This window comes from Gymnodraco acuticeps, unplaced genomic scaffold (assembly GCF_902827175.1).
Source record: "Gymnodraco acuticeps unplaced genomic scaffold, fGymAcu1.1, whole genome shotgun sequence".
In the NCBI taxonomy this organism is placed as follows: Eukaryota; Metazoa; Chordata; class Actinopteri; order Perciformes; family Bathydraconidae; genus Gymnodraco; species Gymnodraco acuticeps.
In genome coordinates, this window is record NW_022990842.1 from 255,350 (window position 1) to 276,712 (window position 21,363).

The window sequence follows — 21,363 nt, forward strand, 5'->3', positions numbered from 1 at the left end:
CTGGCCATTGCCTAATCATATCACCTGTGTTGGCTTTATGTTTTTGGTCATAATTGTATTTGTTTCACATTTGCATTGATGTAATCAATAATATTTATAATTTAATTTAATAAAAATTATTATTATTATTTTCGAAAAGAAAAAAAACACATTTTTGGGGGTGCTTAGGGGGTGCTTCAGCACCCCCTGGCGCCGCCCCTGGTCTCCCTCCGCAGCCGGTTGACCTAGTTTTGGCACAATTCCGTTGTACAGACCGATGTTAACAGCAGCCCCATCTGTGCACACAGAGACCGACTCTGGAAAGGCTTCACAAGTACGTCGGTACGCAAAGGCGCTTAGTGACAAGTGACGGTACGCATTTCAGATTTTTGCCGCGCATGCGTACCTGTGTACCAGTTATGTGCACCACTGGTCATTGTTATGTGCTCCCTTTTCTGTTGTCTTCTCTGTCTCTCTGCTGCGCAGACCACATCTGGTCCGCCCCTGGCTCCGCCTCCCGCAGGTGTCCTAATTCCATTCAGCTGGGGACTTAGAAGGAGAAGCTGGAGGAGAAGAGCTCTCTCCCCAATCCTGATGCTGGAAGACACTAGGCTTGTTTGAGACCAGCGAGACCTGCGCAGACCTGCGCAATTTCGATCAACGTCTTGCTCGTGCGTTGCATGATGGTTAGTCATTTTGTCCGACTTGCTCTGGAGGCTCGCCTACATGAGACGTTGAAATCTCGCGGGACAAAGACGCCCGCAGCCTTGAGAGCGAGACACGGCGAGGCGGCGCAGTTCCTCTCCACGGGCTGCGGAAGCGAAATGCTTGATGGGAAACGACTTGCTCTGCTGATGAAGCTCTCCCATTGGCTCGGCTAAAGTTTGTTGTTGTTTTGTGTCCGTTTTACGTCGTCACATCCATTCCCATTTTTCATCATTGTTCCACAATATTTATCATCATGACATTAATATCTATATATTTGATACTATACTTGCACTGCTTACCGTTTCATACTTTATATATCTTAGCATATTCATACACACTGTTCATACTGCTCACAGGCTGCGGTGTATATCTAGTGTATTCATACCCCTCACTGTTTATTCATCATTCAATTCATTCTATATTTTATTCTGTAGATTGTATACATTACTTTTCACTTTACTGCTTGTTGCACCTGGTTAGAAGCTAAACTGCATTTCGTTGTCTCAGTACCTGTAATATGTGCAATAACAATAAAGTTGAATCTAATCTTGAGCAGGAACAAATGTATTTACTTTGTACATATCTGACATTAACGATTAAACACATTTGTGCATTCTTTATAAATGCAAACCGAGTCAAGCCGACTCCAGATGTGGCGGTATGCACATTAAAGTTGTTTGCAATCCGCCAAAAAACCGAGAGAAGAAGAAGAAGCCGACTCCGAGCTGTCCGACTTCAGGCGAGTTTTTTGAGACCTCCCCCGGCTGCGATCGGCTATTCTAGTCTACTTTCGAGGCGAGCCGCAACACGTCTCAAACAAGCCTACTGTTCGGGAACAATCTAGCTGGTGTTTCGGATCTGTAGGTTATGTGTGTTATCATGGTGAACTTGTGTGTTCTGGAGGATCTGATAGCATAGTTTTTTCGCGGCTTTGTTTTTCCCGTAGTGACTTGTTAGACTTTTGGGTAGGGACGTCTGGGTCCTACGGCCCGTGGTGTGGCTGGCCCAAGGCCCCCCTCTGTTTTTGTTTGTTTCTATCAGTCCTCGTTCTTTTGCCGGTTGGCCTATGTGTATTATGGCTGTAACCCACAAATAAATGGTCGTCGTTAAGTGCTAAATGTTTGGTGTGTTTTCTTTTATGTTGCGGGTCTCCCCTCGAGCCACTACCACTGAGTAGAGGGTGGGTCGTAACAGTCATGGAAGAAAACGTCACAAATTTTAAAAATAAAACGCACGTTAAAAAAAGGTGACTTTGAGATGAGGTAACAGGAAGTGCCTAAATCTAATTTCCAGTTTTTAGGACTCATACTACATTTTGGTTTCGCCCAGGTAAAAACAGAACGACACAGATTTGTTCTCAGTGAATTTCACAATCCTGTATTCATGGTCAGAGGAATCAGGAAGAGCTTTTACACTCCAACATTTTAAAGAAACACGAGGTCAAGTTGGAAAACATAATCTCTAGAACAATTCTCATCTAAAATATATAGATTTTAAAAGTGGGTTAAACAAAGCACAGAATGTATGTACATATACATATATCGAAAACTTTTACACATACAAAACGACAAAATGTAAAGAATACAGTAATTGACACAGTTTATTTTTCCAAGGTTGAGACTTTTAAATGTGTTGGTCCAGTTTTTCTGCTACATTGTATATTAAAAGATTACCATAAATCTACATTTAAATACACAGACACTTTATATTTCTACACGCATTCTCACACATTTCTATTTAATCATAATCATCTTCCACAGTGTGACACAGTCTAGAGAGCTGTACAAAGAGTACAGAGTGAGCAGTGAAGCACCGTGCAGCCCTGGGTGTGACTGTGGTGAAGCTGTGGTGTGGAATAAGTTCCCAGCAAATTGTTTGATGTGGTAAACATGTTAATAGGAGAGATATGAAAGGTACATTTCAACATAGAGACTAAGAAGCGATCAGAAATCAGTGGAGGGGTTGGTTGATGTTCTGTGCTGCTAAACGCCCCACTGTCATGATTATAAAAGTTTCATAATGAAAAAACTGTTCAAAAGTAATTGATTGGTGAAATAAACTCAAGAGACATGTTCTTGTAATTATGGCCTCTATTATCCATCAGTACTGCAACACACAATTAAGAGGAAAGGATCCTTAGATAATAACTCTTATTGGTGATTATGAACCGTTTCATGGACTGTGTTAAAGGGGCCCTATTGGACTTATTTCCAGGTTCTTATTAGTATTTAGTGTCTCTGCTCTGACATGTCTCCATGCTTTAATGTTCAAAAAGCTCTTTATTTTTCTCATACTGCCTGTGCTGCACCTTTTTTGACCCTCTGTCTGAAACCAGAGCCAAGTTTGCTCTGATTGGTTAGCTGGCCGGCTCTGTTGTGAGGAGCCAATAGTGTGAGTTCAGACTACAACCATATACATTTTGGGACCTGACAAATATGTTAGCAAAATATGTCCTATTTACACATCTAGTAGGCATAAATGTAATGATGAATGTTGATCCAATATTATTTTTTTGGTTAACTGGTTTAGTCTCCAATTCCTAAAAAATCTGTTTCTTTAGCTGCTACGTCTCTAATTTTGTCTTTAGCTGCCAAATGCTAGCCTAAGTATGTTCCCCAGCTAGTCTCTAACTGTGTCTTTAGCTGCCAAATGCTAACTATGTTCCCCAACTAGTCTCTAACTGTGTCTTTAGCTGCCAAATGCTAACTATGTTCCCCAACTAGTCTCTAACTGTGTCTTTAGCTGCCAAATGCTAACTATGTTCCCCAACTAGTCTCTAACTGTGTCTTGCTCTGATAAATGCTAAGTATGTTCTCCAGTTACTCTCTAACTGTGTCTTTAGCTGCCAAATGCTAACTATGTTCCCCAACTAGTCTCTAACTGTGTCTTGCTCTGATAAATGCTAAGTATGTTCTCCAGTTACTCTCTAACTGTGTCTTGCTCTGCTACATGCTAAGTATGTTCTCCAGTTAGTCTCTAACTGTGTCTTTAGCTGCCAAATGCTAACTATGTTCCCCAACTAGTCTCTAACTGTGTCTTGCTCTGATAAATGCTAAGTATGTTCTCCAGTTACTCTCTAACTGTGTCTTTAGCTGCTAAATGCTAAGTATGTTCCCCAACTAGTCTCTAACTGTGTCTTTAGCTGCCAAATGCTAACTATGTTCCCCAACTAGTCTCTAACTGTGTCTTTAGCTGCTAAATGCTAAGTATGTTCCCCAGTTAGTCATACTGTACCTTCAGCTATGTGCTGCCCCTTTAAGAGGGCCTGCAAAGGGTTTTGGGTTTTGCACTGGGTGTCCATAAATGCTTGCCGTAATTTCCTGTTTCTGTCTGCCTAATGGAGCACATGGGTTGTTTCCTGCCAACAAAATCCTTGCTCAAATCCTAGGGTCTTTATGTCTGTAAGTACCATTCCATATATTGTCCGTGTATACTTAGTTGCACATTTAAATTGATTATATGCAAACATGAAGAACAATGAATGATGCTAAACTTGTGAACAGCAGTGGAAATGTTTGTAGCATTTATGCTAACAGGTACTCTGTTGTTTGGAATGTTTGTTTTAGTCTAGTTTCTTTGTTTATTTAGTGTTTAATGTGACAACGTCTCATGACTTTGGGTTTGTTTGTATTTCAGTTTTACAAAAATGGAAATGAAAATGAAAATTGAACTTAATCAGTAAACATCCAAAACTGAGCTGCTATCTCCTGGGTGTTTATTTCCGTGTTAAGCTATCTGCCAAGCCTGCTATCCGAAAAGTATTCTTGCGAGGGCAGAATAAGCTACTTAATGCTAACAATGTTGTCAAGCTATTCTCTCACTGTGCCTGCTGTGTGCTGCTGAGCAGTGAACATTGCAGTGGCTTTATCAGAGCCTTTTCACAAACAAACTTTGCTGCTGAGTAAGATAAGATAAGACAAGATAGTGCTTTATTGATCCCAATTTGGGAAATGTTTGTTTCAAAGACAGTTGGTGACAAATCTCTATGGTTCAATCACTATGAGTTTGATCTTTTGGCGATATAACGTTTTTGATTACTGCAGCTTTAAACATTGTTTTTTTTCCTAGTTTTTGGAGTATTGTTTTCTAATTTTACCAGATCCTTTCAGAAATATCACATTTGGAAACGATAATTAGGAGGATATTTCCTTTTTTTTATGCAATGTATATCTTTTTTTAGATCCAAGAGGAAGTATAAGTTTCCGTTCCTCTCTGTTTGGGCATCTGGAACTAAAAGTATCTTGACTTTAACCTTGTAAAGATGCCTGGCTTACTCCTGTATGATCTCTCAGGATTATTGTAACCCAGTTATGATGTTTACCTGCTTCAATCCAAAAATCAGTACGGCAAGAGAGAGCGGATTTCTCAATGCATGTATTGTACACAGCTACTGGCTGATAAAATGAATACCAACAGATGTATAAGTCCTGAATTGGTGTGTTTGTAGTGAGTCCTGTACGTTTCATTTGGCATGGTCCATGTCTTTAATGACTGGATCTCTGTTCAGGTAGGTGGCCCAGTAGACCAGGTTAAAGCTTGAGAACAGAACGGGGAACGTGATGCGGGAGATGCGGTCGATCTTGCTGACGCTGTTGAAGGTCTTCTTGTTGTGCTCAGGCTTTGTTTCCGCTGCGGTCTTGTTGTTACCGGTCAGACCGCACTTTGAGATGGTGGGCAGCGTAGAGTCTTTTGTGATGTTGGGAGCGTAGTTAGCCACAGCTACAGCATAGGCGTTGTTCTTCTTCATCACTGCTGCTTCCTTTTTCTGTGTGAAAAAAGGCCACAGGGTTAGACATTTAAAGAAAATATTCCAACTTAAACAATTCGCAATAATTCGCAATAATGGCAAGCATGATACAGCCAGCATAATGTGTATTTTCACTAACTAGAAAAACCTCCCCATTTTCTCTCCTAAGCAAAAATACTGTTTCCTGTATAATTTTATTTTGTAGGGAAATGCCCATTTATCAATTATACTATACATAGGCAGTGTAACTGTGTTATTACCCATTTAAATGACAATGAGGCAAAACAAATGGGACAAAAAAAGGGAAGTAACTTCTGCTGTTCATTTTAACTGTTGTTTCTATCGTGTTAAGGATCCAATAAGGAAATGTGACACCTCTATACAGAAAGTGTGGCTTTTAATTGACAGAAGCTTAATATATAACAAAATAATGCGGGCGCCGTACATAATGGCAGCCCACTGCTCCTAACACTAGGATGGGTCAAATGCAGAGAAACCGTTTTGTTACATAGTACCTGTACTACGTAATGACAATAAGTTGAATCGTCTTCTTCATCTTCTTCTTCATAACCAAAGTATAACTACTTGATTACTTATCAAACTCAAGGCCACCTAACAATACGCTGAATGAGGTTACAATTCACGTAAAGCCCAAGTAAAGACAACGAGAAAACTATTTGAGTCTGGAAGAGAGCCACTGATTCCCAACTAAGGTGCTGTTTTAGGACTACATACTGGGATATGTTTTTGACTCATGCAGACACACCCATGAGCTGACAGACTGTGTCATTACATGCTGTTCATACAATTGTGTTAGGAATGTGTAATCAACACCAACGAAGTCAAAGTATTCCCTGAATACCATCAATGGCTGTCAAAAGACTTAATTGCAAAAAGGTGGTATTCCTTTTGGGGACAATGAAGGTGTAAAAGACAACAGAAAGGAACTCGTGGTCAAGATACACAGATGCACAGGGAACCCTAACCAAGCATGGGAGGGACCTTTGTCTGGTGTACCCCTTGAGCTGGTAGCCATTATATAAGTCCCATGGTGTTTGGTCTTTAGTTTTTCTTCACTGGGCTCTCCTAAACCCGGTTTCACAGCGCAGGCACCGGTAGCTGTGCGTTTATCCCTGCCTAACCATGCATTCTTTCTTACTGCCACTTTGCAGCTAATGTTAGCTAATTGCTATCCATATGCCACAGTGTGAATGTGATCCACAGAGGTGTTACAATCAACACCATCCCGGAAGGAACTGCAACTATAACACAGAACTAGTCAGGACCCAAGGTTTATGAAAATGTATTACAAAATTAATTTAAAAAAAACTCTACGGACCCGTGAACCACTGCCATAAAGCACCAGGAATTGATGATCAACTTGTATTGTATGGCAAGTTGTACAGGTTCAAATAGAATTGTAAATGTACAGTATATATGCTACTGTACAGTACCTTGGCTGAATCGAATAGCTGTTTTAACAAAGAAAAGTGTACCTGCAAACAAGAAGCCTTTGAAAGAGATTGACATCTGATTGCTTGATACACATCCAGCACTACAACCACATACTGTTTGTACTTTTCTTTCAGTGACAGCCCTAAAAGTAGCTGCTGCCAGTTTCTTGCCCCTCTAGTAATGGCAGCTGAATTGACACTGAAACTGGCCCTCTGTCTGCCTGTCAATTTAAGACGGCGTGAAAGCACCTCCAGAGATTGGGGGTGGGGAACCTCCGAAAACCTTAGTTTTCTCCTGAGTTTAATGCATTTCAATAAACTGGGGAGAGAACTGGGAAAAACTGCAGCAGAGTGATGGAATATGGAAATATATGTTGTACAGAATGAACCAGTGGAGATATTGTAGTAGAGGTGAGAGGTACAGGTGTGTTGAAGGGTCGTTGGCCATTTTTTGAACTTTGAGAATGTCAGCCCGATCCATTTTTACCGCTGATCATGTGAAGGTAGTTTTTGAGCCAACATAACCAAATGATGATGATGATGAAGCAATGAAGACTGCTAATGGCCTTACTGATGGACCCAGAAGAGAAACGGGACAGCTCTACCTTCTCGTTGACGATGGTCTTCCCGTCCCAGGCCCACCCCCGCTTGGTGAAGTAGTTGACGGTAGCAAATTCAATGAGTGCAGAGAAGACGAAGGCATAGCAGACGGCGATGAACCAGTCCATGGCTGTAGCATAGGCCACCTTCGGCAGTGAGTTACGGGCACTGATACTCAGGGTGGTCATTGTGAGGACTGTAGTTACACCTGGGAAGAGAGGGCAAAGCATAGAGGACAATTAAGTATTCAGCATAAAAAAATATATTTAGCAAAAGGCACATTTTAGATGTATTGTTCATATGAAAGCTCCCTTTGGCGTTAGAATGTGCTGAAGGTTTGTTTTGTTGCGTTCCTGGTCTGGGTGGAGCTCCGGCTAACATTGAACACCTCACTGTTTACTGCAGATGTCTTTTCCAGATGGTGTAGACTAGGGCCATGTGTCCACATTGGGTATTTTCTGGCAGAAATGTGCTGGAAGGGTGCTGGGCACAGCCTCTTCTCAGCGTTTCATCAAAAGACGTTACCAATGCTTTTTATACCGTATGCTTGTATGAAAACAATGTCTTGTCAACCTGACACCTCTTTTGTAAGACAGAATAACTTTGCCCTCTTGACTTTTATTGGCTACTTTGTTGTATTTTCAACATTAGCTCCAACCAGAAGATTCTTGCTCTCACACTTTGAATGATTGAGCTTCACTGCTCAGTCTGGTATCCGTACAGCGAGAAGAAGCGGAGGACCCTCATACAGAGATAAAAGACGCTCGGCAGCAACATCGAGCGTCTATGTTTCTGTCTGACAGCCATTGCCCAAAAACAATCATCTCCTTAAAATTCTGCAGTGACATCACCAGCCATTTTCAGAAGAGTTGAAATATTTTCATGTGCATCATGCGCTCACTACTCTTTGGAACCAATTGAAAAAAGACGCTGGCGCTCAGAAAAAGTCCCTATGTGGAGACAGGCAGAGGTGGCAAAAGTACAAACTCTCTTATTAAAGGTAGGGTAGGTAAGAATGGAGAAACCAGCTTGAGTGCGCTAGAATTTGAAAGCACACAACCGGAACAAATCTGCCTCTTCCTTCAGACTTCCTCACAGAGCCCCTCCTCCAACACACACGAACGCGCACATGACCAATGAGGGCACGAGATAAGTGTGTGCACAGATGGAAGGCTGACAGGAAGGTAGGCCATCCAGTTACTTTAGCCGGGCCGACTAAAATGATTGGTCGTACTTTTTACAGTACTACGGCTTCCACAGATGACATTTTTAATGTATTTATTGTCAAAGCATTTTATATATTCATTGCTATCGGGATGTTAAGAGCATTCCATGGAATATAACAAAGTGTTTCTGAAGTGAATTACCTACCTCACCTTTAAGTAGAAGTACAGATACTTGTGTAAAACTTGTATTACTGCCATTCTGAATGTATTCAGCGTGAACAACAAAAACAAAGTACCTGTATTTGCTGTCGCAAACATTGTAGATGGGTTACTTTGCCTTAATATAGGCTTAAACAAATGATTATAGTGCATTCGCCACGAATCATTTTGCGCCCACAACTTCAAACATCTCCCTCAAGTAAGGCCATGGATGTGGGATGTCTTGCTGGTGGTCTGATGAATTGCCTCCGTCCATGTTATCTTCACTGTACTAGCGTTACTCATGGACATTATGCTGTTAGACCTTTCTCCCTTAACGTCTCTGCCAAGCTGTTACAACACACGTCTTTTACGTTTTCGTCTGTCGTGCATGATCTGCACATCACGGCTCATCTTCTCTACGTGTTATTGTCACATTCATTTAGTTTTAAATCAGTCTTGATGTCGGGGAAGGCCCACAATGATGCAAAATTAAAATAATTGATAATTCACCTCACATGCATTAAAACGAAAGTAACGAGCCTGTTTTGAAAATGTAAGAAGTAGAATGTACAGATATTTGTTTTAAAATGTAGGGAGTAAAAGTAAATAAGTACTTAAGTAAAGTACAGATACCTGAAAAATCTACTTAAGTACAGTACTGTTACTTCCCACCTCAGAGTCCTGCACGGGTCTGATTTTCAAGACCCGCTCCCGCCAACACACTCTCACTCCATAATCGTCCAGGAGCGACGTTTGGTCAGGGTCACGTGGCGTGCAGTTGTGACGCTCCTAGGCTCCTTCAGCTTCATAAAGGGACGCAAATAGCTTTCAACTGATTGCAATGTATTCCCATCTGCGGCGGGATTTGACGCTCATGGAAGCACGGCATTTGTTTGTGTCGGCTGCCCTTAAAGGCAATGTGAGCCACCATTCCCATTGGATAATGGAGAACGTTTTTTTCATATTGAATGCAGTTGGAGGTCAACCAATCACAGAGCTTGAGAACTAATCACGGGGTTTGTCAAACAGAGCACATGGTGTAGTCCTAAACGATAGCTGGGGATTCTGGGTAGTGTAGTGTCTTCTGCCATCCTTTACTCCGAAAACATATTTGTTTCTCCGAATCGAAGGGGAAAAATACAAAAGCATTGCACACAATTTAAACCAATCAATGTTGTGTAATTAACAAGGATAATCTGGTGTTTTTTAGTCGATGAGTAGTGCAGATATCACTGTAAAATCAATCGACAGTAAGGGGAATACTTACTTCCGGGTGTACAATTCTCCGTTATCCAATGGGAATGGACGCTCACATTGCCTTTAAGGGCAGCCGACACAAACGAATGCCGTGCTTCCATGAGCGTGAAATCCCGCCGCAGATGCATTGCAATCAGTTGAAAGCTATTTGCGGCCCTTTATGACGCTGAAGGAGCCTAGGAGCATCACAACTGGACGCCACGGACACTGACCAAACGTCGCTCCTGGACGATTATGGAGTGAGAGTGTGTTGCTCCCGCCCCGCACCCGCGACGTGCAATACCGAACCCGCCCCGCTACCCGCACATATTGCCAATTAGTTCCGCAACCCGACCCGACAGCACAAGATCCGCAACCCGACCCGAACCATACAGTGTATATGAGCAGTGAAAATGTGCAATTATTAACACACGCAGTTGCATATTTGTCTCAAAAAGCGTGGGATGTTGGTTATTTTCTCCATCTAGGAACCAGAAGCCTCCCAGACGTTGGATTTCGCTCTTGAGGAAGTGTTATTGTAAATGCTGTATTCTCCGCTAGAGAGCTTCACCTCAGCCATTTCTAATGTGGCGCGCTCAGCAGCAGATTGATGCGCTGCAGAGGTTATGATTATGCCCGGTCCCGCGGGGGAGAGGTCTGAGGATTTAAACATTAAACTAAATTATTATTATTTTAATATATTTATTATGCAATACCCGCGACCCGACCCGCATCATCTTTGTTTTACCCAGAACCGAACCCGGAAAAAACCGTTTGAAAAAAATACCACCCGCGAATCACCTTTTTTGCGGGTCACCCGTCGGGTACCCGACCCGATGCAGGACTCTGGGACAGGCCCAAGCCTTCTACATTGCTTTGTTTCTTTAATCTTGCGTCCAAGTTAGCTGTCAGTTTGTTTTTGCGATAGTTGGTCATAACACCAGCAATTTGTAGATTCTGAGGGGCAAAACTCTGTATGTATGAAACCTTAAAATGATGACCTTTGAAGGTTGTGTATCCAAAAAGTAATTGGCATGTATGGAACGCATACAGAAAATAAATAAGACACTGATCAATGCAGGTGAACTCATTTGTGATTTGATATCTCTGATGCTAGGACCTTGCAAAATTACCTTAAGTCACAAAATGCCTTCCACACAACCTTTCCTGCTGCCCTGTTTGTCACAATAGATTAGGACTGGCTTTATTTGCGTGCATTATGCTGCGTGGATAACTGCAAACAGAGCATTATGTCAGCCGCAGACAGCTGCCCAAACAGGAAGTCAGAGCGCAGCTGTGGGTCCACTCTCCTCGGCCTGATGAGCCTGTTGAGGCCTCACTGCAGCCTGACCCTGTTCTGAGGTTCTGCCTGCGTCGGCCTGATAAACGAGTCAGCACAAGCTCACAGTAACCAATCAGGAGGGAGACCTGGCAGAGAAGAGCTGCAGTTCAGGAGAGGAGTTGGTTTGTGTTGGGGAAACATTTGCCGGTGTGTGGATGTGAATGTGATCGGCCTTTTTCCCCCAGGCTTCAACATGCTCCTCTACATTTACTGATACCTTCTCTGTATTCATAGCAACCGTGTGTTTGGCATGCCCAGAACACACTGGGCAGAGTACTGATGCTAAGCTAAATTAGCCACCTAATTTTTCTTTAATAATACAGCTGAAGATATACAGGAAATGAGTAAAGAGACCCGACGGCATGAAGCAAAGGGTTGCTGTCAAAGTAACACAACAAATTGAGGTACTGCGGGTATTTCATCCCAGGGTCTGAACTGTTTGCTTAGCACAGCCCTTTGGCTCTTAAGATAAAACTAAATAAGTTACAAATTCCCCCTGCACTCACAATTCAATTAAACTGCATTTATTTTGTTTAACTAAATGTATATAGGGCATGGGTGTAATTTGGGGGGATTTTTTTTAAATAATAAACACATTTGAAAAGTGGTTCACCAAAGTTCACCCCAAAAGTCAAACAATGGTAAGTTTTGCGGAAAAGGGTGAAATGTTTTAACACAGCAAGGTTTATGGAAAGAGATACAATCTGACCTGGGGTTATTTGTCACTCTTTCACAAAACCCCCTTCAGTGTGACTGTCTGTTCTAATAGTGTTTAATAGCAGGTACCTGGTCCAGAGGGTGTTTTAGGACCTGCATGTGTTTATAGTTGCTCTCTTGTAACTCCTTCAGAGCTCACTTATCAGAAGGAGCCATGCTCGCAATCATTTCAGATCTTTAAAAAGGGTATTATATAAATGTTTTGTTTGTGAATCCATTAAGTCACTCATCGCTCTCTGAGTTGCTCCAATACTCATCAAATACATGCCTGCATATTCCTGCTGGAATACTTGGTAACATATTTTTGTAATCTTCCTGATTATTACAAAAAGTATGTTTGTTTTGGCACCATACATTGTGCTGCTAGTGTAATAACATGCATTACATTTCATCATTGGCTTCCCTATGTTATTGATCTTTCATATTAAGAGTTTTGTGTTATTTACTGTCGGGTTCAAGATGGAATGACTTCTGAAAGAGTATAATGATACATTTACTGTATCCTACAGCCATGTTTAACATTTATTTTCTTTCTATGCCATGTGAATATGAACCACTCACCAAAGACCGTCCTGGCAGGCACGGACTCTCTGTTGAGCCAGAAGGAGACCTGAGACAGGATGACGGTCATGATGCAGGGCAGATACGTCTGGATCACAAAGTATCCGATCTTCCTCTTCAGGTGGAATTGAGCCGTCATCACCGTGTACTCACCTGAGGAGAGAGGGTCAGCTGAGTGGGGATGCTCACACACATCAGACACACCTGGGTATTATGAGTAGACTGATAAAAGGTGGCATAAATAAGGTATGCATGGTATTATATTCATGTTACATACACATTTATTTTACTGTGTTTATTTGGAAACTTTTAAATTAGTACACTGTGAATACTACAGTAGAAATTCATGAATCTTGGCAGTGTAGCGCTGTCTCAAATAGCACACGGCTCAAAACAGCTAATGTTTGTACAGAAGTTTGCAAATGAGACACTACTGTATGTGTTGTGTGCAGTGTAGGAATATAAGAAAGTACATTCAATATTTAAAAAAATTATAATCTTGAATTTCTTTTATTTGATGCTACTTTTTACTTCATTTTAGTGTTGTACTTTTAATTCCACTACATGTAGTACTTTTACTTTTAGTATAATTTGATGCTTTTGATGTATTTTTTTATGAATAGTTTTGTACTTTCAGTTCAAATTCGGATTGCAGGACAGAGTATTGTTACAATTAGGTACTGTATTTTAATAAACATCTGAGAAAACCCCAATTGTGTGTGTGTTTTTAAAGTGGGCTTTGATCACTCCCTGTGTTTCCTTAAGTGTATCTCTCGGTGTGTTTAAGTCACTGTTTTCTGTCCCTGTGATGCTGTGAGCTGAGCTGCTGCTGCTGCTCTGTATTCCCTTTCCACTCCTCGACTTCCTTCAGGCTGAGGATAACAACAACTTCCAAGAGTAGTGAAGTGAGAGTACTTAATGCCATAAAACACATAGAGAAAGATATTCTCAACCGAGACAGAGTACCACCTTCACTTCATTGTCTGCTTGTCGCTCTTGATGCTGTTTTTTCTTCCCCTAGCTTTAATAAAATGTTGTGTTCCCTATGCTCTATTCCCATAGCATTCGTGTTCCTATTTGATCTTCAATGTATCAAGTTCCCTCGATAGCTTTTGCCAGTTCCAGTTCGGCATGTATGCATCTACACCTGAACATCAGTGAGAGCACCTGGAGATGGCTCTAGGGCAGTGTTTCCGGCCTAAGCTCCATCACTCATATTAAAATGATAATACATTGTACTTACCAAGCGCTTTTACAAGTGCTCTAAGGTGCTTTACAAAGATTACAAAAAGAAAGGTCACACAACAATATTTAACACTAGGACACAACATTAATCACACATTAAAAGCTAATCTAAAAAGGTGAGTTTTTGTTAACAGTCACTAGTACACTATAGCGTGTTTGGCAATGTGAGGTGGATTAATTTAATTTAAGATAAGATGTACTTTATTAATCACAATTTCAGAAACATTTTTAACAATAAAATACAATTATATTCAAAAGCAGCCAAAGAAGTAGACAGCAGAGCATTGGGTCCGCATTAGACTGTCTATACTACACTGGAACTATTCATAGGTGTTGGGAAATGTGATGTCGCCGCCTAAGGTATGCATGTACAGTCTGAAGCAGCCACTTAGACGACCACATGGATATCGGCAAATGAGAAATTTGGGCAGACCTTGTAATGTGTCCAGGCACTGGTATGGTACTTCTGTTTGTCAGACTGAAGTTAGTGCATGCTGCTCACCAGTGCTGGATTTAATGGTCTGATTGCCCACCGTCTGGCCCACCAAGTCGTACTGGTTGAGTCTGGATCTATCAGCCGCCACGTCCACTGACTGGGAGGCATTATGAGTCCAGATGTAAGTCACCTCTGTCTTAGTGTAGGCATCTGCACAGAGCAAGGAGACATTGAACACACCAGTCCTCCAACTCCCTTTGTGTCATGTATACACAATTTTACAACGGAGTATAAAGTGGCCAAAATCTGATCAGCTCATTTTCAGACAGGTTTTTTCCTGAAACGTTCAGAATCTCTTAACACAGAGGGGACACTTGTTTATGTATAAAAGACAATGAAAAAGTGGATTTTGCATAATAGGAGACAATTTCATAGTAGCTGGTAATGTTTACAGATCAAATAAAGCAGCTCACCCATCCTGACTTCAAGAGAGGTATTATTATACAGCGAGTCCCACCTATTATTCAGTCTTATCACTTCATGAACAGTATAGTATTGGGTGGTTGGTTCAGAAGTTGTATTTTTACACATTGTCAAAGAATACAAGAAGTGAATTTTTCTTGTTCGTCACAGTTTTTCTCCTGTGCAGCTATATAATCAAAATAAACTGTTTAAACCAGGGGGGTCAAACTCAATTTCATCTCGGGCCACATTAGCATCATGGTTGCACTCAAAGTGCCAGTTTTATATATAAGACTATATAAAAATACATATATACATTTTTAATATATGTAAAATAATGTATTATATTACATTATTGCCTCTGCATTAGATTATTATCACATAGGGTAATAACTTCATAACTAACTACGTCTGAAAGCAGAAGTCTAGGGCAAATAATTGCAAGTCTCTTCAGTGCGCATGTCACAAAATGATTTAAAAAGAAAAGCCACATTCTGGGAAAAAAGTGAAAAGAAATGACATTTTGAAAAAAAGGCAGATTCTGAGAAAAAAAGTCTAATTTGAGATGCATTGTGGGACATGTAGTTTATGGGCAACGTGCTTCTGTAAAGCGGCATGGAACCGTATAATAAACATTATATTCTTTGCAAGCTCTTGTGGGGCCGCATAAAATGAAGTAACGGGCCGGATTTGGCCCCCGGGCCTTGAGTTTGACACCCCTGGTTTAAACCAAAGTGTGATATTAAAAATGTGATGTTTATTGTAGATTTCTAGAATGGCTTAGGGACGCTTGTAATTTTGAAGCAAACATTGAAATGCTTGGATTTCCACTGTATTGTAGCGTACACTGTAAAAAAAAAAACTCGTAAAAAAACGGTCAAAGTACTGGCAGCAGCGGCTGCCAAACAAAAACCCTTAAATTAAAGTAAAATACTTTAACTGAAATAAAGTGAATAAGCCATTAATTTACGGGAATTGTCCTTAAAGATTTTACAGGAAAACACTGTAATTTTACAGATTTATCCTCTCTTATAACAGTCAATAACATTTAATAAAAGTACAGCACTAAAACTTATACGGGCAAAAAACCCGTAAAAAAACGGTCAAATGACTGGCAGCAGCGGCTGCCAAACAAAAAACATTCAATTAAAGTAAAAATACATTAACTGAAATAAAGTGCAAAAGCAATTAGTATACAGAAATTGTCCTTAAAGATTTTAGAGGAAACTTTCCTCTCTTTTCAAAATCCATTGTCTTAAAATGTTACATTAAAATACCTTAAATAAAGTTCTGATGAGAAAAACAGTTTACATTTTTTTTATTAGATTTGTATGATCAAACACTAAAATAAATACAGAACCTAAAGTTAGAATACTGTTATCTTACAGCTTTTTTCTAACATTTTCCAATCAAACAGGTTCAACAAAATGACATCACAAAATGTTCTGTAGGAAACAATTACTCTGAAAACTTAAAATGAGTGCTGTCAAAATTATCGCGTTAACGGCGGTAATCAATTTTTTGAATTAATTGCGTTAAAATATTTAACATATTTAACGCATGTGCAGAATGGCCCGCCCCATACGTGCCACCAGTGGCAGCGCCAGGGTATGGCTGGGGTAGGCTACACCCATACCAAGAAATGGCTTAGCCCCACCATGAAAAATGATGTTAAAGTAAGCAAAATAAAGTCTGCCAACACGCGGAGTAAATTGCACAGACAGCAGTTAGTAAGATTGATTTCAGTAGCCACGGTTTTGAAAACTTTTGTCACGTAGTGATCGTCTTCTCAATAGAACATCTTTGATAACGGCGTGGTGTTGTTGCAGGAAGTCCCGACGGAGAATACTTTTGCTGTAGTACAGGGGTGCACATAACTGGTACGCAGATTATGTGCGTAATCTGAAATGCGTACCGTCACTTGTGTCACAAAGCGCATTTGCTTACCGACGTACTTGTGAAGCTTTTCCAGAAGGCGGTTAGATCACCGGACGACAGAGTCGGTCTCCGTGTGCACAGACAGGGTTGCTGTTAACGTCGGTCTGTACAACGGAATTGTGCCAAAACTACGCCAACCGGCTGCGGAGGGAGACTCCCCCCCCTTCACTGGAGAACTGCTCTAAAACAGCTGATCACAACGTTCACACTTTGTGGTCACGAAGTACTCCACTAGCCGCCCCTGTAGGATAAATGAATATTGGCTGCAAAAAACTTGAGGCCCAATCATGTTTCCTCTGTCCATTCTGCGCTACTGTAGACGTGGCAGTGCAACCTAGAGGACAAACCGATCAGAATCAGAAACGGGTTTATTGCCAGGTAGGTTCACACGTACGAGGAATTTGACTAGGTGTCGTGCACCACGACATACAAATAAAAAAAATTAAAAAGTACACAGATAGCGAACTATATTAAGAACACTGTAATAAAAATATAGTAAGATAGAAATAAAATAAAGCAGTAACTTACATCGAAATAGAATGCAATAAATTATAGAATATAAAATATGTGCAGTAAGCAATATTTAAACATTGCATTATTTACCATCCTGTGATCTCCATTATGTAATGCATAGAGTCTGCGTTGTGGCTGAGATAAAGTGTCAGTGGGGTGGGGGGGGGGGGGCCTTGTTGAGGTGGCGAGAGGTTTTGGTCCTGATGGAGAGAGGTTTTGGTCCTGATGGAGAGAGGTGTTGGTCCTGATGGAGAGAGGTTTTGGTCCTGATGGAGAGAGGTTTTGGTCCTGATGGAGAGAGGTTCTGGTCCTGATGGAGAGAGGTTCTGGTCCTGATGGAGAGAGGTGTTGGTCCTGATGGAGAGAGGTGTTGGTCCTGATGGAGAGAGGTGTTGGTCCTGATGGAGAGAGGTGTTGGTCCTGATGGAGAGAGGTTTTGGTCCTGATGGAGAGAGGTTTTGGTCCTGATGGAGAGAGGTTCTGGTCCTGATGGAGAGAGGTTCTGGTCCTGATGGAGAGAGGTGTTGGTCCTGATGGAGAGAGGTGTTGGTCCTGATGGAGAGAGGTTCTGGTCCTGAGGGAGAGAGGTGTTGGTCCTGATGGAGCACAGCCTCCAGCCAGAGTGTTGTGTTGAAGGCAGAGCTGAAGTCCACAAACAGGATCCTGGCGTAGGTTCCTGCTGTGTCCAGATGCTGGAGGAGGAAGTGAAGTGATAACTATTAGTAAACCATAATGATGGATGTTATTATCAGCAGCTGCCAATAGATCCCCTACATCTTGTATGATGGACCTTTGAAGCACAAGCGCACGCACGCACTATTGTGGGAACAATCAAACGCACCCTCCCAGGCACTGCGTGTTAGCGAAGTACAACTGGGATTTCGAAGAGGAAGATATGCTTGGTCAATTCTTAATAAAAAAGAAAAACCAACAAATTGAGCACTTGAGTTTTCATTAGCAGTGCCTAGCTACAGCTGCGGAGCTTTGGTAAATACCGCTAACAGTCTATTTCCTTAAAATGGTACATATCGCTGAATCTATATTTTTATCTTCAGGTGATGAAATCTGCATAATGTTCCTGTACAATAAGATTCGAGCATTTTGTAATCCAGTGAGGAAATTCAAGACCAGTAAATATTGATTGATTAAACAACACTAAATAAAATGTTAGTGTTTTCTTCAAACTCAAGACTCTCTGCTGGGCTGTACCTCAAAGACAAAACAATTGTCTGATTATCTCTGTTGAACAAGGTCTGATTGTCCTGTACATGTACAATGTGGGGTATTTTTAAATACTTTACTAAACCACATTCAATATTATGTTAGACACAAGTTAGTTATTACTCACATATTCCATCTTTCTATCTGTCTTTCCATCTGCAAGATGGAAGAATAGCTGGGTGCTGCCTGGAGAGACTGATGAGAGGGACACAGGCTGGCGTTAGCAGCTTTCCACACAAAGCCATCACATCTTCTCTTCCATAGTCCTCACTGTCCAATGGTGCTCTGTCAAAAGAGTGAACATCACAGCTGTCACGTTAACCCTTTGTTACACAACATACAACCAACATGTGTCAAAAGTGACCCGAATTAGTTTTAATTGTAAATATCTTTGCAATAAATTACTTTAACCATTCAGGATCCCAGGTATTCCTCAATTAACATGTTTTGGATCAACACCAATTCTAATTTTTATTTGTCCCTTTCTTACTTTTTGAATAAAAATCATGTTTGTATCACTACACTTCTAAGGCACAACATGGGTCAAACATTACCCGTATTCTTTTGCCATGTTATTTCATGCATGGCTGAGTGTTTCTTTACTATACATTTTCAAAAATAATTAATTTTAGCAGTGATTTGGACCAAGCATGTATGATGTAGTAATACAAAAAGTATTTTAGTTCACAGTGTGACATTAGCTAGTCATGTTAGCGTGTAATATATAGAGCAGAGCTAACTAGCAAATTAGCCGAACGTTAGCGGTTAGCTGTTTATGCTATGCTAGCTGTTGGCTACTGAAACTAGATTCCGCTGTAAGAAAGCTGTGAAACTTTACATTAAACTTGGCGACAACACTGTGATACCCCACTGCATGTTTATGTGTAATTCTCCCGTGTTGGAGACGAGAGGGTGGGGGGGGCGGCACTGCAATAAGCTTTAAGCTAACGTTAGCAGCCGCATGTTAAGCCGGGTTTCCCGGGCGCAACATCTTGCAAGAAACAGCATCTCAGGGCTTCTTAACATTTAACAACCTATTAATTATGCATACCAACTTAACCGGAAGAAACTCAGCTAACTAGAAGAAGAAACGTAACCTTAAATAAAAAATAAAACATTCACAAACTAAGTAAGGATTATCTAAATACATGTTTAACTCCATTACAGTTGCAGGACTCACCAGATCTCAAGTCTTCTGTTCTTTGTTGACGTCCCGATGCTCATATTTAACGTGTAGATGTAAAACGATCCCGATATTAATCCATAAACTCCTGCAGCAGACACACAGACAGCTGTAGCTCCAGCAGGAGGAGACCCGCTCAAACTGACTTGGATGTTTCAAATGTGAACGACAGGCGCGGACAGTTCTCATTGGCAGGTTTCTTCGATGATGTTTATATTAACCAATCAGGAGTGTTGTGGACTCATTCCAAACATGCCTGACTTGTCTGCCGTGTTTTGGCTGAATTCTATTTCAAGTGCCGTAGCTCTGGCTGTCGGCCAGAATCCGAAAACCATACATTATACTGTAAAACTAAGGTTTATTACTGTAAATTGACCAATGGAAAAAAAACACAGCAACAGAACACATAAATAAAACAAGGATAACTGTGACTTATTGTTGAGTAAATAACAGTGTGTGTTTTAAACCTTGGTCCTCCCTGCAGAGATTTCTCAACTTTCTATGATTTTTTTTTTTTAATGATATTGTCAACTGTAGATGTTTACAATATAGTAAGTTAGGAATTTCATGAAAACATATTTATTTACTTTTGTTTCAACATTGGATATTTTGTGTTTTTGTTGGATTCAATCGAATATTGAGAAAATGATTGATGTAAAAATGTTTTACTTACATTTTACGGTTTTTTTATTTTACGCTTTTCTTACAGTTTTATGTTTACCTTAAAATTACAAAGAACATCTTAAAGTCTTATAATAGTAATACACTTTTATATTACGAGTTACATATTTAATTACAGATAAAAACATTTTATTTTACGTACATCTGCATGTATTTTCTGAAAGTGCAAAAATACTGTAAATATTATATAGTAAATTTACAGTAAAAAAAAAGGAAATAAACGTTATTTGTTGTTATTGTCAAAATACTTCAAATAATGTTTTGGGTTGTTAATTTATAGTTAATATCTGTCATTTTACAGGATTTTGCAAGTTATTTAAAAAAACATGATAATTACTATACAAATTTACAGTTATTTCCTGTAAAATTACGATCTTTTTTTACAGTGTAGAAAATGTAATCATTACTGCTATAAAGACAAAGGCAGCAAATGAAGCGATATGCTTCTTGGTGTCAAATCTTGATGTTTGAACACAGTGTGAATGAGTTACCACTGCCTCTCGATTGGGGACATGTTATTTGTTGCAATGAGGATAAGGAGATGGTGTGGATTCTGGGCATCTGCAATAAACATCCAAAACTGCATAGACTGTGGATGTATTATTAACAATATCTGGCCATACCCTGCATACTGCTCCTTTTAAATGATGCAAAGGTTAAGGATGCACAGTGTGGATGATGTGCACACACTTACAGCTGCCAAACTTCAGAGGACAGGAGTGGGAGTCCATTGGGAAGTCCTCAAGGTGCATGGGGCACTCGGCTTGAACCGTTAACCTAAACGCACACACACAAATATGGATACAGAAATAACAGTTTTGATCTGCTTGGTTTATTGCTGCACAGAGGCATAAAGAGACAATGTCTTCCCTACAACACTTGATTCTCTTCCTAACTAAAGTATAGGGCGTCAAAAGATACAGCTGAGAGGTCTTGACAAATTCTTCCCATAAAATGTGAGGTAGCAAGCTTG

At 40.5% G+C, this 21,363-nt stretch overlaps 1 protein-coding gene and 2 long non-coding RNA genes across 4 annotated transcripts in view; 1 reads left to right on the forward strand and 2 right to left on the reverse strand.

Moving 5' to 3' along the window:
• Nucleotides 1-2,048: 2,048 nt before the first annotated feature.
• The window catches only part of gabra2a (gamma-aminobutyric acid type A receptor subunit alpha2a), a 42,061-nt gene continuing 22,746 nt past the window's right edge, over nt 2,049-21,363 (reverse strand). For both annotated transcript variants that reach the window (XM_034233123.1, XM_034233121.1), the window contains 5 exons: nt 21,085-21,167; nt 14,459-14,602; nt 12,712-12,864; nt 7,494-7,696; nt 2,049-5,452 (listed from right to left, as the gene is read on the reverse strand). In XM_034233123.1, the coding sequence (XP_034089014.1) occupies nt 5,150-5,452; nt 7,494-7,696; nt 12,712-12,864; nt 14,459-14,602; nt 21,085-21,167 (886 nt within the window). In that variant the 3' untranslated portion in view covers nt 2,049-5,149. The remainder of the gene's footprint in view (nt 5,453-7,493; nt 7,697-12,711; nt 12,865-14,458; nt 14,603-21,084; nt 21,168-21,363) is intronic.
• LOC117557324 lies at nt 4,016-13,424 on the forward strand. Its single transcript, XR_004570691.1, has 3 exons — nt 4,016-4,088; nt 11,757-11,837; nt 12,717-13,424. It is a non-coding gene; the product is annotated as an uncharacterized LOC117557324 (long non-coding RNA).
• Nucleotides 17,789-20,174, reverse strand: LOC117557325. The gene is made up of 3 exons (XR_004570692.1): nt 19,707-20,174; nt 18,654-18,811; nt 17,789-17,997 (listed from the first exon to the last, which is right to left on the reverse strand). It is a non-coding gene; the product is annotated as an uncharacterized LOC117557325 (long non-coding RNA).